Source organism: Meles meles, chromosome 3, assembly GCF_922984935.1.
Source record: "Meles meles chromosome 3, mMelMel3.1 paternal haplotype, whole genome shotgun sequence".
Classification (NCBI taxonomy): Eukaryota; Metazoa; Chordata; class Mammalia; order Carnivora; family Mustelidae; genus Meles; species Meles meles.
In genome coordinates, this window is record NC_060068.1 from 77,252,217 (window position 1) to 77,268,330 (window position 16,114).

The 16,114-nt window shown below is 39.8% G+C and overlaps 1 protein-coding gene across 1 annotated transcript in view; it reads right to left on the reverse strand.

The window, feature by feature from the left end:
- The window catches only part of MSH3 (mutS homolog 3), a 186,014-nt gene that overhangs the window by 34,441 nt on the left and 135,459 nt on the right, over window positions 1-16,114 (reverse strand). The window contains 1 exon segment of the mRNA XM_045999684.1: window positions 5,035-5,192. Within this exon segment, the coding sequence (XP_045855640.1) occupies window positions 5,035-5,192 (158 nt within the window).

The following is a 16,114-nucleotide window of genomic DNA, read 5'->3' on the forward strand; positions in this document are numbered from 1 at the left end:
CTCAACTGTAACTCTGATCACATCACTTCCCTACTCCTACGTCTTCAAGGGTCCCCACTGCCTGTGGATTTAGCTTCCATGTGCCTGATCTTGACTTAAAGGTCAATTCATTCAACAGCCCTGTTTTATATATGTACAAGTAGAGCGAGGTCCAGGTTCAGGGAGGGAAAAGAGAAATGTATAAAACATGAGACTCATCTTCTGGGAATAGACCACACAATAGCAAAGGCAGACCTGTACAGGAAGAGCTATAAAACTAAAAGTGGTAAGAGCTCTAAAAAAAAGGCAAAATACATGGATGATGGAAGTACAGAGATGAGAAAGATTAATTTTGGCTAGGGGAATCAAGGAAGACTTCATGAAGGAGGTGGAATTTTAACAACGACAACAACAAAAACTAAAAAAAAAAAAGACAAATGGGAAAGCACATAATAACTTCCTGGAATTCAGAAGGAAGTGCTGGGTTAACATAATGGTAGGTGAGGGAAAGAAACAGAAAATAAGACTGAAAAGGTTGCGGTCATCTGGGGGTTCCAGACTGACAAGCCCAGAGACCTGTATTCACGGTTAAAGGTTTAGCAGAATTACCTGGTCATAGCTGTGCTCTGGGAGGCACCTCACAGAGGAGTGAAAACTGATTGGAGAGGAAAAAAGGAAGACTGGGAGAGCAGGGGACCAGTTTCTGCAATAATATGTGATAAGAAATGGGGGCCAGGATTAGACCTGAAGCAGGAAAAAATGCATCACTGGCTAGAGTGCACCCAGCAATACCCCTAGGGGACAATGCCATCGACTCACGCTTATTTTATCTGTTTCTTTCCTGCTGGACTGAGGAGCTTCTGGGTCCAGGTGACACAGTACGCATCTCAAGTTTCAGGGCCAGCCCAGTTAGGCTGTGGTGTGTGGCACCAACAGCTTGTGGACCCACCACCACCCAAGTTTGGTGAGACTCGTCGAAAGTGCCACCCTTGTCCTTCCATGTGTTCCTCAGTCAGAACACTGTGTGTCCTTCTCTGTGGCTCTTGTAGCCTCCAACATCAGGTCCATACTGCTCTCCACTTCCAGGTTTTCTCCAACTCTCCACCTCATCACCTCCTAAACCCAGACACTGGGCACCTTGCCATACTGCCAAATGGCCGGCCAACTCACCTGTGTCTCCACTCTGTTCTCCCCGTGGGCACTCCCTTTCCTCTCCAGTCCCTCCCCTGCAACCCTCTCCGAAATCGCCTATTCATTTCCTTGGCTCCTGTGATACGGCAAGGATTCTCCTACTTACCATTCTTACTTCTAGACTCTACCTTCTCATAGTAACAACAGCTCCTTTGAGGCCATACCGTTTGACCATGACATCCTCCCTTTGTGCGTGTTGTCAGCTATTTAACTTCAAATCCCTCCCCCTTTGTTGTTAACTCAACAAAGTTGTTAACATTTGGTGTATATTCTCCCCTCTGCCCCAAGAAACCTGCCAATGCTTCTGGAAGTTAACCAGCCAACACCACCTAGATCAAGCCTAGATCTCCTCTTAGCTGCTCTCCTCCTCTACTCTACCTCAGCTATCCAGCACCAGGGGCACATCTTGGACTTCAGCAGAGGCATGAACTGTTTCACCTCAAAAGCTGCCCATTCTGGCTCATGCAGCACATCTACCACAACTGCTGTTCCAGCTCTGCAGGACTCCAGCCCACCTACCACTGTGCTTTCCCTTGGGCTCTCTTCTCTGTTGACGTTCTATGGTCCATTATTCCCAATGTGCGCTTGCCAACCCTAACCCTTTTTTTAGATTTAAAGATTTTATTTCTTTATCTGACTGAGAGAGAGAGAGCGAGAGAGGGAGAGAGAAAGCACAAGCAGGGGGAGCCGCAGAGGAAGAGGGAGAAGCAGGCTCTTCACAAAGAAGGGAGCCCAAAGCGGGACTCGATCCTAGCACCCTGGAATCATGACCTGAGCCCAAAGCAGAGGCTTAACTAAGACATCCAGGCTCCCCGACTTGACAACTCTTATATTCCCTCTGCTTTTTCATTCACTTCTCTGGAAAAACTCCACTCTTGGAGGGGGTTGCAAAAACGGGTGACACTCTATCATTCCTTCTTCGCCTATTAGCTGGGGCGCTTCTATAATGAGAAACTTCCTCTCATCACCTATGTGGAAAGACAGAATTGTCTTGATTCTCTCTTTATTTTTCTATTATCATTCTCCAAAGTGATTAATGATTTTTGTTATTATAAATATCATTATTAACTTATTCTAATATCCTCCAAGGTAACTGAAGCATTTTTTAAATCATAAATTTATGGATATAACATATCCCCTTGGATATTCCACTGAAACATGTTCAAGTCTACCATTCACTAACAAAACAAGCCAAGTCCCTCACTGGATCTCTCACCTCCTCCTCCCAGTCAAGCTTCCTGGCCACACCTGTACAGTCTATTTCTTGACCTCTGGCTCACTCCTTTACCATCTCCTACCACTCCACCAAAACAGCTCTTGCTGGGGCACCTGGGTGGCACAGGTGGTTGGGCATCTGACAATTGGTTTTGGCTCATGTCATGATCTCAAGGTCATGAGACAGCCCTGCACTGGGCTCCATGCTCAGTGCAGAGTCTGTGTGAGATTCTATCTCCCTCTGTCCCTGCCATTCATGCTCTTTCTCTCTCTCTCTACAATAAACAAATCTTTTAAACAAACAAGCAAACAAACAAACAGCTCTTGCTAATGACCACCACTTTGTCAAGATCAAAGTTGACTTTTCCGGCTTCATTTCATCTGAACACTCGGCTGCTGGCCACTTCCTTTCTCCTTGAAAGAATCTTCTCCTGACAACGTAACATCCTGGTTTTTGTCCTCCTGTCGGTTTTTCTAGCTTATCATCTGATTCATCTATGCCATGTTGGCAGTCCTAAGGCTCAGCCTTAGGACACTATTTTCTCCGCTATACTCTCTACTGAGATGATCTATCTCATCCACACCCAAGACTTTACTTATCTCTTATACAAAAATGTCTCACAGCAAATTTAATCATTACTTTTCATCTCTCCCTCTGGACTCCATACACAACTGTCTAAACGATGGTTCTGTCTCTGCACATTTCTACTTACTACATATAAATAAAGTCAGGATCTATGGAAAAAAGAAAATCAGCCTCTTCCCGTAAATGCCAGAACAGAAACCATGGTTGTATTGTTGTCCCAATCATATAGTCATATGTCATATAGTCATATATGTCATATAGTAGATGCTAAGTTAGTATGCGTTGGATGAATGAATAAATACCCCCAAATTCCTGAAATTAGTGTGGCTTGTCCTTTTTCAGTAGGCTTATACTTGCTATCACTGAATGTTACTTTATATAAAGTATTTAATATAAAGGGCACATGGCAGTCCCTATACATTGATAAAAAGTTTAAAAATATATATATATGATAAAGTTTAGCTGTTTTTATTATTATCATCACTGAATTCATTTTTTGTATGCAAAAACTGTTTTCTGATTACCTCTCAATCCATTCCCAAACACTTGTCTAACTCCATGAGTAAAGCTGGACAAAAGCAAATTCTTACTTTCTGTTTCCCTTGCAATTATGGCCAAGAGACATAGGTCCGGTCAGTGAAATATAAGTGGAAGTTTTCTGAGAGGTTTCTGAAAAGGTACTGATTTTCTGGAAATAAAAAAAAGGTGTGGGGAGGAACTGTGGCATTCTGTCTTCCTTTTTCCTCATGTGATGTGATGTCTGGAGTCACAGCAACTATATTGCAACTATGAGGGAAAGGCCAACAAAACTGCAGAACCACTGAAGCAGCAGAAGTAGCAGCCCACCCCAAGCCTTCTCGTTATATGAGAAAAGTAAACTCTTCTTTTCTTTTCTATTACTTGTATCTAAAAACATCTGACATTCTGTTCACTAACAAGATTCTCTTTCAGACAAACCACCTTACTTTTTAAATCTTTTCTCTTTGTGAATCTTTTAAAATCTTCTTTCTCTTTGTTACATTTCTCTGTCCCTCTCCCTAATAATGTAACTGAAATAAAATACCAAGTATATTTACATATGCACAAACTCATACATTTTTTTTTACAAAATAGAAAATGACAATTTAAAAAGTAAAGAAAGATTCCTTAAATTTCTTATACTGAGTTCATCTACAAATATACAGAGATCAAAATAACATCTGCTTGGTGATACGCCATCAAAAAGAATTTAGGTTTCCTTGCTTTGCTCACTCAGACTAAAAACCAAGCTCTAAGGTAAAGTATTTTCATGTCTACTCAGGTGCATCAATATCAGCATGTGATATATTCTGATGTAATTCCAAAGTCAAGAATCATATAAATATACAGCTAGACAAGAAATCAAACATTTATACACAAAGCTTAACTACACAATATAGACTATATTTAATTTTTCCAAAAATGTACATGCAAGAAGTATAATAGTTAAAGAACTGATAAATCTGAATAAATAGATTAAACTATGATATCCTATTAGTAAGACCAGGATATTTCACCTATATTCTTAATATGACATGCATTTAGGTTTATAAAGGGGTAGGACCTAGTTGGTTGTAGAGAATTTTCTTAGAGTTAAAAAAAAAAAGAGAGAGAATATGAATTAAATTATCTTGGGCCAGTGTCCTTTTCAGTCTGTTTTCAGTCCCCCACCTATAAAACAAGGAGAGTGTGGACTGGTGTTCAGACTGTTCTCCGCACAGCCTATCCAGGCAAGTCTGTAAGCCTTCCACTCTGACTCAGGCAAAGCAGATCTGCTTTTAACTGTTTAAATATTCATCTTTTATATAAGATAAGATTTTCGTTAAAGAACTCAGAAACTAAAAATAACGTGAAAATTACTGGACAAAATGCTCTCCTTGGTCTCTACTGATATTAATATTCATGATGAAATGATTTTAAGCTCCAAAGCCTTAAATATTTTAAGAGCAAATCTATTCATCTAAATATGTACACAGAAAGTTCATGTGACAATGTGGGCTTGCTTTATTTTCAGAAATATATTCAAATAGAACTAATGTTTTTACCTCGTGAAAATGCCATCCACGATTCCAATTGTTGCTTCCTCTGCAGGAACGTAGGAGCCAATCTGAGCCATGATAGTAATCAATGCAACTTGTTTTATGTAGGAGCTCTTTCCACCCATGTTTGGTCCAGTGATTATCATTACTCTCTCTGAATCCCCCTAGAAAATTAAAAAGAAATTTTACTTGTTGTACCCAAAGGGCTTTTATGTAATATCTATAATTTATTCCATAAATGAGAATGCATTGGGCAAAAGATGGCTTTCTGGTATTTAAATACATTACTGAGTAAGTATCACAAAGGGAAAGAAGGCCTCTTTGTCTTCAACCTGAATCATGCTATTGTAGAAGAATTCTGAGCAATATATAGGATGGTTTCCACATATGAAAAAGGAAACCAGAAGCAACCTAAATGAGGTAACTACTATGGCTTTCTCATTAAACATTCATCAATCTGACTCTTTATGTGTTTTTAATATTGCTTATATTTAAAATCTGTCAATTTCCATTTATCCATCCTAAAACTGCACACATTATATAGCTAATTGCTCAAGGCCCTAATTTGAGTTGGTAGCACAAGAATTTTTTCAGTTATAGATGGACGACTACGAAGAGGTTTATAATACCAAATTCTAGGTATCAGCTTTATCAGCAATTTTCACTGGCATTTCACCAGAGCATGTAAAGGAGGCAGAAAAGCGGGGGCACCTGGGTGGCTCAATGAGTTAAGCTTCTGCCTTCGGCTCAGGTCTTGATCTCAGGGTCCTGGGAGAGAGTCCTGCATTGGGCTCTCTGCTCAGCAGGGAGCCTGCTTCCTCCTCTCTCTATGCCTGCCTCTCTGCCTACTTGTGATCTCTCTGTCAAATAAATAAATAAAATCTAAAAAAAAAAGTGGCAGAAAAGCTCAAACACTTGTACTAATATAACTTCTAGAACTTGCCTCTATTAACCAATTACAGTACTTGCCACATACAGACTCATCCTAAGGAAAATTGTCCAGTGGGAGATCTCTGCAGCAAGTAAGCCCGAGGCATCCATGTGCTATGCTCTGTGAACCCACCACGCTGGGCAATACCTGCTTGGTCAAGAGTGGCCACTGTGTAACTCACCAAGAGTCCTAGAGGTGGCCTCACATAAAAGGGCTTCTGGAACTAATCAAATAATCTCTTAGGAGTTTAAACTGGTACTATGCACCAATTCAATCTGGAGGAAGACAGAACAGGCCACAAAGCACTGGGGATCATGAGTAAGAAGTTATGAGGAAACAAAAGGAATGAAGAAAAATTACACAGAGCAGGGAGTAAAGGGGTAGTTAGCAATGAAAAGGAAGAAAAAGCAGAGGACAAGGGCGCCTGGGTGGCTCAGTAGGTTGCGCCTCTGCCTTTGGCTCGGGTCATGATCTCAGGGTCCTGGGATCAAGCCCTGTGTCATGCTCTCTGTTCGGCGGGGAGACTGCTTACCTCTCTCTCTGCCTACTTGTGATCTCTGTCTGTCAAATAAATAAATAAAATCTTAAAAAAAAAAAAAAAAGCAGAGGAGAGCCCAGAGTAGTTGAGAAATTTCATGCCAATAATGAGGGTCTCAAAGTTAAAATATCATAAACTCTTACTATTGAGGGGATAAAAAGAAAACCAGTTCCATCTCTAAAGTTGTTTTATATCCTAATTAACCAGACATTTCCAGACTCACTAAAGCCAAGCTGTACTAGAGATCTTGTTCTCCCTGTGATTCCTTTCTCTTATGGTTACAGGTAGCTTTAAAATGAGGGTCACATGTCTCCATTACTTGAAGGAACTTGAGTGAATCTATGTTTCTTGGAAAAGAAAGAGCTTAGCACACTGAAAGCAAAGAAAGAAACTTTGTATGAGTAGAATGATGAAAATAATGATTAAAATAAAATTAATTCTCCTACAGAGACTTAAAAATAATAAACCTATTATAAATAGTCAAACTTGGGACCTACCCAAATATTGCAAAAAATTAAATAAAATGAACAGCTTTTTAAAAAATTGGCAAAAATGACACAAGAAATAGCTAATCTGAATAATCCTATGTCTATTAAAGAAACTCATCTATAATTAAAAGCCCTTCCACAAGATAAACTCCAAACCCAGATAATTTCTCCACTGATTCTTGCAAACATATAAGAAATAGCACTTATCTTACAAAAACTCTTCTACAGAATAGAACAAGGGCAACTCTTACCAAAACATTTCAAAACTCCAACAGAATCTTGATACCAAAAACCCAACAAGAACATTACAAAAAAGAAAAATTACAGGCCAATTTCATCCACAAAAATATATGTAAAACTCCTTAGGATATTAATAAGCCAATCCAAAGCTATATAAACATTTAGAGTTTTTGAGGAATATAGGGTTGGTTTAATATTCAAAGACCAATCAATGTAATTTACCACATTAAGAGAATAAAGAAGACAAATTAGATGATGATCTCCAAGGACACAGAGAAAGCATTTGATAAAATCCAGTATCTACTCATTTAAAAAAAAAAAAAAGCATGAAAAGGAAACAAAAGGTACCATCTTTGGAAAGAAAATAATACATCTGTCATTAATCCTACAGATCATGATTATGTTTCCAGAAAATTTAAAGAAACCTACAAAAATTATTATAATCAATAAATGAATTAAGCAAGATCTTTGGATATAAAGTCAGTATTCAAAAGTCAACTTTATTTCTAGACTTTAGCAATAAGTAGTTGAAAACAGAAAATTTACTGATAAAATTGACCACAATATCAAAAGAACTCAAATACCTAGGAATAAATCTAACGAAATAAGCAAGACAGGGAAACACAAAAGACATAGCAAACTACAAAATATCTCTGAAAGAAATGAAAGAACACCTAATTAAATGAAAGAATATACTATGTTCATGGACTGAAAAGCTCAATACTGTAATGCAACAATAAATAAATTACTATGGTTCTGACACAAAGACCCACAGTGGAATAAAGTAGAAACAGACTCAGGCACCTGGGCGGCTCAGTCAGGTGAGCATCTGACTTTTGGCTTCAGCTCAGGTCATGATCTCAGGGTTGTGAAATGGAGCCCTGTGCACAGGGAATCCGCACTCAGCAGGGAGTCCACTTGTCCCTCTCCCTCTGCTCCTCCCCCTGCTCACACTCTCTCTCTCAATAAATAAAATCTTTAAGAAAAAAACACAGAAACAGATTGATGTGTATACTTCAATTACTTGATTTATGTGTTACTTGATTTATGACAAAGGAGACATTGCAGTACAGTACACAAAGGATGATCTTTTCAAGAATGGTGTTTGGTCAAAAGGATGTCCATAAAGAAAAATAAGAAATCCTAACCCCTAACTTACATCATAAACTAAAATCAGTTTCAGGTACATTACAGCTTTGACAGACAAAAACAAACAAACAAAAAAACAAAAAAAAACCCCACAAGATAATTAGACAATAATATATGATTTTGGGGTAGAGAAAGATTCTTTAAGAGATCACAAATCCTAATTAGCTATAAAGGAAGATTTAAAAATGGAAGTACATTGTGATTTTATTTATTTATTTATTTGATAGAGAGCACAAGCAGGGAGAGCAACAGGCAGAGAGAAAGGGAGAAGCAGGGTCCCCGCCAAGCAGGGAGCCCGTTGTGAGACTCCATCCCGGAACTCCAGGATCATGACCTGAGCCAAAGGCAGCTGCTTAACCAACTGAGCTCCCATTTGATTAAACACAAAATGAAAAGGCCTAAAATAAAGAAGTAGTACTCCTAGGCAGTAAAAACACCAAAACAATGGAAAAATGGGCAAAGGACATGAACAGGATATTTATAGAAAAAGAAACACTCAAGGCCAAAAACATTCTTAATCAGGAAAAGGAAAAAGAAATTGCAGGATTGTTCAAAGGACCTACAAGCTATCTCTAACATTCAAACAAAGAAAACTGAACATTTTTGAAGGAATAATTTTTAAAAGACACTTTCAGAAAATTCATCATATCATCAAAAGGCTTAAGAGTCTACTTATGCGGCATGTTGGAAGTATATGGAGAGCAATTTGGAAAGGCCTAGTAAAGTCAAAGATTCTGTATTACTGGTCTACATGACCCAGCAATTCCTCTTCTAGGAGTCTACCCTAGAAAAATAAACAAGTACTCAGAAAGATATTTATATTCACTCTAGTAGTGTTTGTATTCACAATAGGAAAAAAAAGGAATCACTAGGAAAATGAAAAAATGTACTTTGTACAATTATGAAAACAATCATCTACAAAATAGCATATGACAGGTTCAGCGTGCCATATTTGTGTACACTTTAAAAATACACAAAATTATATATATTGTTAAAATATAAATAAATAAAAGAATAAAAATATGCATAAGGATAACAAGTAACATGAGGATAATGGTTACCAGTGAGATAAGGAAGTGAAGGGTGAGGTCTGTAACACTTTATTTACTTTTAAATATATCTAAAGTTCATATCACAAAAGGTCATTCTCTATGATATCTGAGTGAAGGATAAATGGGTGTCGGCTATACTGTTTCTTATACTTTTTCACTCGTTTGAAATATCAGGTAGTTGAAATTACTTAAATGAATTATCTTAAGATTTAATTATTTATTTCATAAATAATTATCATGAACCATCAAACAACTCTTTACAAATCCCTTAACATATTTAGGAAAAATTTACACAGTTTCAAATGACATTTCTTTATTTGGACTTCTGGCATATGTACATAAAAATAGAATGCCAGAAAAAAACTCCACATACTAGAAAGTAAAAAATGTAATACAAGGCAGAATAACGTACACAAGGGTTACAATGTGTCACGAGAGGGCGCTGAATGGTGAAGGCGTTGTTGGGGGAGCCTCCTCAAGTGGAATTAACCAAACCCAACAAGCAATGGGGTGGGTGATGGAAGTGCAGACACAAAACAAATTCTTTAAAATAAGTAATTAGGAAAGCTACGAGGAAAAAAAAAATGTACACCCTTTATCTTGTAGATACCTTATTTCTTCCAATCACTTGAAAGATGAGAGAATTTATACTTATGGCTCAATTAGGTATCTTCTTCAAATGGGAATCAAAAATGTGACAGGGTACTACTTGACAAGTCAAGTACTTGTCAGACAGGGTACTCTTGACAAGTCAAGAGAGCTCTGCAGGTCTCCGTTTCCTAAATTCTAACGTGAAGGGGTTGAATTAAATGGCTTCTCATCCTCAAGTTCTATGACCCTCTGAACAATAACATGTCCAAATTCAGGCATATGAGAGTATGTGGCTCTGGACTGAATCAATGAGGGGAAGCTGTGGAATTCACTTACAAGAAGTACTTGGGAAAAATGGTACACAGTGACCTCAGTCAGACATGCGGTCCCTTCTGTGGAAGTGGTCTTTCCAGGCCTATCCAGCATCTGAAGATTTCAGACAAGAACTCAGAAGATTTTAAGGAGTAAAACGTTTTCAACTCAACTATCTATAGGTTATAAAGTGTTGCTTTGCTAATAAGCACTAATACTTATACCTGCAGTGGAAGATAAATTATATGCTGGGCACACTCTAGTAAATACTCATGGGGAAAAAAGAGACTGTGAAGATTCAGGAGGTATTCTAAGATGCATAAATACCTCTTTATCTCCATCTCTACTGCCACCATCCTGGTGGGCCACAGCAGCGGGTCCTGACTAGTTTCTCTGCTTCTCTGCCCACAGATCATTCTCTACATTGCAGTCAGAGTGACTGTCTTAAAAATTAAAACAGAATTTGTCTCCTGCTAAAAGCCCTCAAATAGCTCCCCAGTGTTCTAATACTAAAGCCCCAACTCCTCACCATGACCTAAAGACCATGCCTGCCTGTGTGGCCTAATCTCCTCCCCCACTCCACACGTCCAGCACTAGCCTGAGTGGATTTATGTTCTTCTTCCACCTGCCAGAAGATGCCAAGCTCATTCCTGCCTTTGGGCCTTTCCATAGCTTCTTCCTTGCACCTGAGATGTTCTTCCCTGAGATTAGATCTTTTCCATCATTCAAGTCCAAACTCAAACATCAGCTCCCAGGAGAGACCTTTTCTGACCACTCAATCTACTTAAGCCCCTCTAATCTGTCATACTCTATGCTGTTAGCCCATTTTTTTCTTTATACCTTTTATCCCTCTCTGAAATTTCCCTAATTTTCTTGTGTACTTAATACCAATGTCACTGCTAGAAAGTAAGTTCCCGGGGTGCCTGGGTGGCTCAGTGGGTTAAAGCCTCTGACTTTGGCTCAAGCCATGATCCCAGAGTCCTGGGACTGAGCCCCGCATCCACCTCCCTGCTCAGCGGGGAGCCTGCTTCCTCCTCTCTCTCTGCTTCTGTGCCTACTTGTGATCTCTGTCAAATAAATAAATAAAATCTTAAAAAAAAAAAAAAAGGAAAATAAGTTCCCATGAAAGGAACTATTCATCCCCACTGTTCATCCCCACTGCCTACAAGGTCTGACAAAAAGAAGGCACTAAATAAATACTGGTGAAAGGCACAATGACAGGGATATTCACCACCCTTACAGATGAAAAAATCTGCATTCTCTCTAGAACTAGTCAGGAATATGTGACTCCATTTCCTCTACAGTCCCCAAGATGACAGGGTAAGTGAGGAAATGATCAAGAATCTCACGTGTGCATCTACCTTCCAGCACAGGTCTTATGTATCAGAGGCACCACACATCAGAAGGTCCCAGATGTGAAAAACCCATTAAATCTATCTGGAAAACCAGCGAGGATGAGTAAGCATTCCAACGGAATAGGCAGAAGCTGAGAGCTGGCAAAAACTACGTTTTTACCCATTCTGGAGCCTACCGAATATCCCAGGGATGCATTCAACTAGACAGTTGAGACGGTGTCCACACTTGTGCCAGGCAAGGAGCATGATGCCGCACACAAAGCAAGTTCTCAAGAAGACACAGAGGGGGCACTTGGGTGGCTCAGTTGGGTGGACATCTGGCTTTGGCTCAGGTCACAATCCCAGGGTCCTGGGATTGAGCCCCACATTGGGCTCCCTGGTTAGCAGGAGCCTGCTTCACCCTCTCTCTCTGTACTCTCACTCCCAAATAAGTAAATAAAATCTCAAAAAAAAAGAAAAGAAAACACAGATCGATGGATGGATGAATGACAATAAACCAACACTGAAGTATTGTACTAAGGGGACTGTTTCTGGAGTGCACCTCTGGCCTGGCCTGAGTAAACCTTTGGGGAAGCTAGAGTTCAATCTTTAACGTTTCTGCCTTAGTACTGGTGATGTCACTGGTGACAGCACCAGTCAATAAAATCTTAGTATTCTGTATCAAGAATCAAACACTGACTCTAAACCAGTAAGTTTTGAGATAACTCATCAATTTCCACAATGAATGCTGTCTTCTGTGGAACAAAAAGAGAAGTGGAGATGAAAACAAGGCGGCAATTATTAAGGTATCATAAGAAAATCACAGCTAGCACGTGCCACGGGTAACTGTGCTAATGACTGGGTAGGCATCACCTCATTCTGTTCTCACAATGGCCTCACAGGGTCATATAAGTACTACTACATTCCCATGTTACAGGAGAGGAAACAGGCCTGGGGAGTTTAAGGACCTTGCCCAGTAATGTGGAGCTACTAAGTAGCTGAACGGGGATGGTAAGCGAAGATCATCCCCCTGACAGATGTCTCACAGGGACTCCCTGCTCAATGACAGGCAGTCACAGTCACTGCCAGATACAAGGGCTGCTCTAGCACAGGGCCAGCAACCCTGGGTCTGTTGTTGGGTACACTGTGATTACGGTCAGTCAGAATGCCCCTGAAGTCAGGAGATGCACTGCAAAAATAAAATGAAAGGAAACAATAAAATTATCACATGTTAATTTCAAAGACTTGGGCATCAGTTAATTTTCTACAAGAAAGGTTTCCTTCCTTGACAGGTACAGATACTGACATCGATCTTCAAAAAAGACTCATGGTAGAACTATTTTTATAATAGTTGCAGACTGCTGAAAAAGTTTGGCAGTTTCAAAGTGTTTTATTCCCTGAAAATGTCAATCAATAACAGGTTACAGTGAGAAACTCCCTAGTGAAAGCCTCCTCCAGATAAGCTCTTAGCCAAATCCTTGCACTTTTAACCCAAGGGGAACTATAAACAGAAAGGGGGATAATGAGGTTGGAGAGAAGCACAGACTGTACGCTGACATGCTAAGGAAAGGGTCCAGATCCTTCTGATGCCTGGATACTATCCAATTTATATTCCACAGAGAGCTAGTTGTTACTCAACCTAATCCCCTCATTCTGTGGATGAAGAAACTGAAGAGTACAGTGATCTATCCAAGATGATAATAAAATAACAGCTAACCAAGATATGAATTTACGCCTCTAGTCAACTTTCCTACTACCTCTGTGTACCAACAAATGGTATGTGATTTTTAAAACAGAACAAAGAAAGTGCTACGATAAAAGAGATTATTTCTGTCCAGAGTAATGGTGAAAGCTCTGAGAAGGCAGTAATATCTTTTCGGTCATGAGGAATGAGTAGGAGTTCCATCAATGGAGATGGGTTATAGACAGGAAGACAGAAGAAGGAACATTCTGGGCAGAGATAGCAATATAGGTCAGAACACTTTAAAAAGTAAGCAGTTATCATACAAAATATCCTTCTTTATCTCACTGTGTCAGAAACAGGAGGGAATGGGCACCAGGAAAGGAAGTAACAAAAAAACAACGTTAAAATGCCATTGGTGTTTCCTCAATTTTTTTAACAATGTGATCCCATGATCATCCCATGTGAAAAATACATTTATAGCAAAATCTATGCAAATAATCCAGGCACAGAATTAAATTAAAATTAATACTCAGATATATTTTTATGGGAAGCATTATTGTTAGTCTATTTGGTAATTAGGTACAAAGAGTCAACAGCTTATGATATAAATACAATGAGTCTTACTTTTGTATAGCCAAACCAAGCATTTCTGGGGTAGCTAGAAGACTCTGCCTGGGAGAAGGGAGGAAATGGGAAGCTAGTGATCCTTGGTCCCCTCTTGTACTCCTTCATCTTTACCAGTTTCAAGCATCATTCATATTTGTTACAATATGTGAGCACCGACCACATGCCACACATGGCCAGGCACTGAGGTGCTTAAAGCCCCTTCTCGATCTCAGGAGAAGGGACTGTGACCAGGGTTCCAGTGTCCACCCAGACCCACTCCACAAGAGCTGGGCTGTGGACTTCCCTTGGGCCACAGAAATCTACCAGGTTCAAGTACTTCCTGGGAAACTTCCTGCTTTGCACAGTCAACTCATTTTCTTCCTTTCCACAAATCGAGAAGCTATCAACCACAATTTTCCCACTCTCTCTTCCAATAAGGGAAATTTATATTATTTACATTAAAAACAAAAAACAGGGGTGCCTAGATGGCTTAGTCAGTTAAGTGTCTGCCTTCAGCTCAGGTCATGATCCTAAGCTCCTGGGATTGAGCCCCATATAAATAAATAAGTAACATGTACTTATAATTAATTAATTAATCTTTACAAACAAAAAATACAAAGTCAAACTCTAACTTTAGTCACTATCAAAAATCCATCCATTAGAAAGTCATTTGGTTTAATAAGTAGAGTCCTGATATGGTAGCAGATTGCAGTGGTGTTTCCCAAGCAGGATGTCTTGGCACACTATGCCTTGGTCTACCTCATGGGTTACAAGGATGCTAAGAAGCCGCCTTCCTAATCCTCAAGGTGGTAGGTGGGGCTGAGGCAGCCAGAACCCTAAGCCAACCTCTTTGGCTCCAAGGAACCTTCTCCTTTTTCTTTCATTCCAGTGTATCATCAAACTCCTCCTATCATTTTCTTTTCTTTTCTTTCTTTCTCTCTCTCTTTTTTAAAAGATTTTATTTATTTGACACAAAGAGAGCAAATGAGCACAAGCAGGGGGAGCAGCAGAAGTGGGGAAGAAGCAGGCTCCCTGCTAGGGAGCCTGACACAGGGCTCAATCTCAGGACCCTGAGACCATGACCCGAGCCGAAAGCAGATGCTTACCTACTGAGCTAGCCAGGTGCCCCAAATTCTCATCATTTTCAAGGTGTGCTACAAAGTGAAAACAACTGAAAAGCACTGGCTTGCCCTAGAATACTGTTGTGTTTTGGGAGAGAGCTCAAGATCACTCTACTTGGGTAATCTCTGGCATGTCAACTCTTTCTGAGCCTTGGCATGTCAACTCTCTCTTTCTGGACCTTGTTTCTTCATAAGTAAGAAGAAATGGTTACAATAAATGATTCCTATTTTCCCTTCTAGTTCTACAGTATAATTAGTAAGTAAATTGTGATATTCCCCATATAACATCCTGAAATACAACATCTTGTCGGGGGGGGGGGGGGGCAGGAAAGGCCAAAGTTTAAAGTGAGATTTGAAGACTGTTCAAGGCTTGTGGCTACTTCTTGTTTACTTACCATATATGATCAGGTGCCTGCTAAGTATGAGAGAACTGTGACTGACAGTGGATCACAACTAACGCAGAGAAAGCCCATTCTGTTACTGTGAAACTCACAGTGCACTGGGAACCACAGACAAAGGCAGTTATAATTTACTGGTTAAGTACAAAAATGGGGAGAAACATGAGTGTTACAGGTAAGCGATGGGGTACCCAAACCCAGCACTGGTTAGGAAAGGCTCAGTGCAGACAGTGACACCCAAGACAAGACTTCAAGAACAGCAGGAGCTAGAGGGTGGGGTGGGGTGGGCTGTGGGTGTGTGTGAGGCAGGAGTGGATGCTTTGGAGAAAGATGACATTCTAGGCAGAGGGAATACCATCTGCCAAGTCCCAGAAGCACAATAACTTGGGAACTATATGGCTGGAATTTTAAGCATGCTTAAATGGGAGAGTGTTAGGACAGGTTATGAAAAGCCCTGTGGCTGCAGAATGCAGAAATGTGCTGGAGAGGGACAAGATGGAGGTGGGAGATCCCACGCTGCTGAGTCTACAAACACTCAGATTATGTAGTGAATCAGGGAAGGAAACAAAGAGAGGACTTAAAAGAGTATTCCTTTCAATTCTGCTTGGGCAAGTCAAACTGAGGTTTCCTAGAAGATGTAAA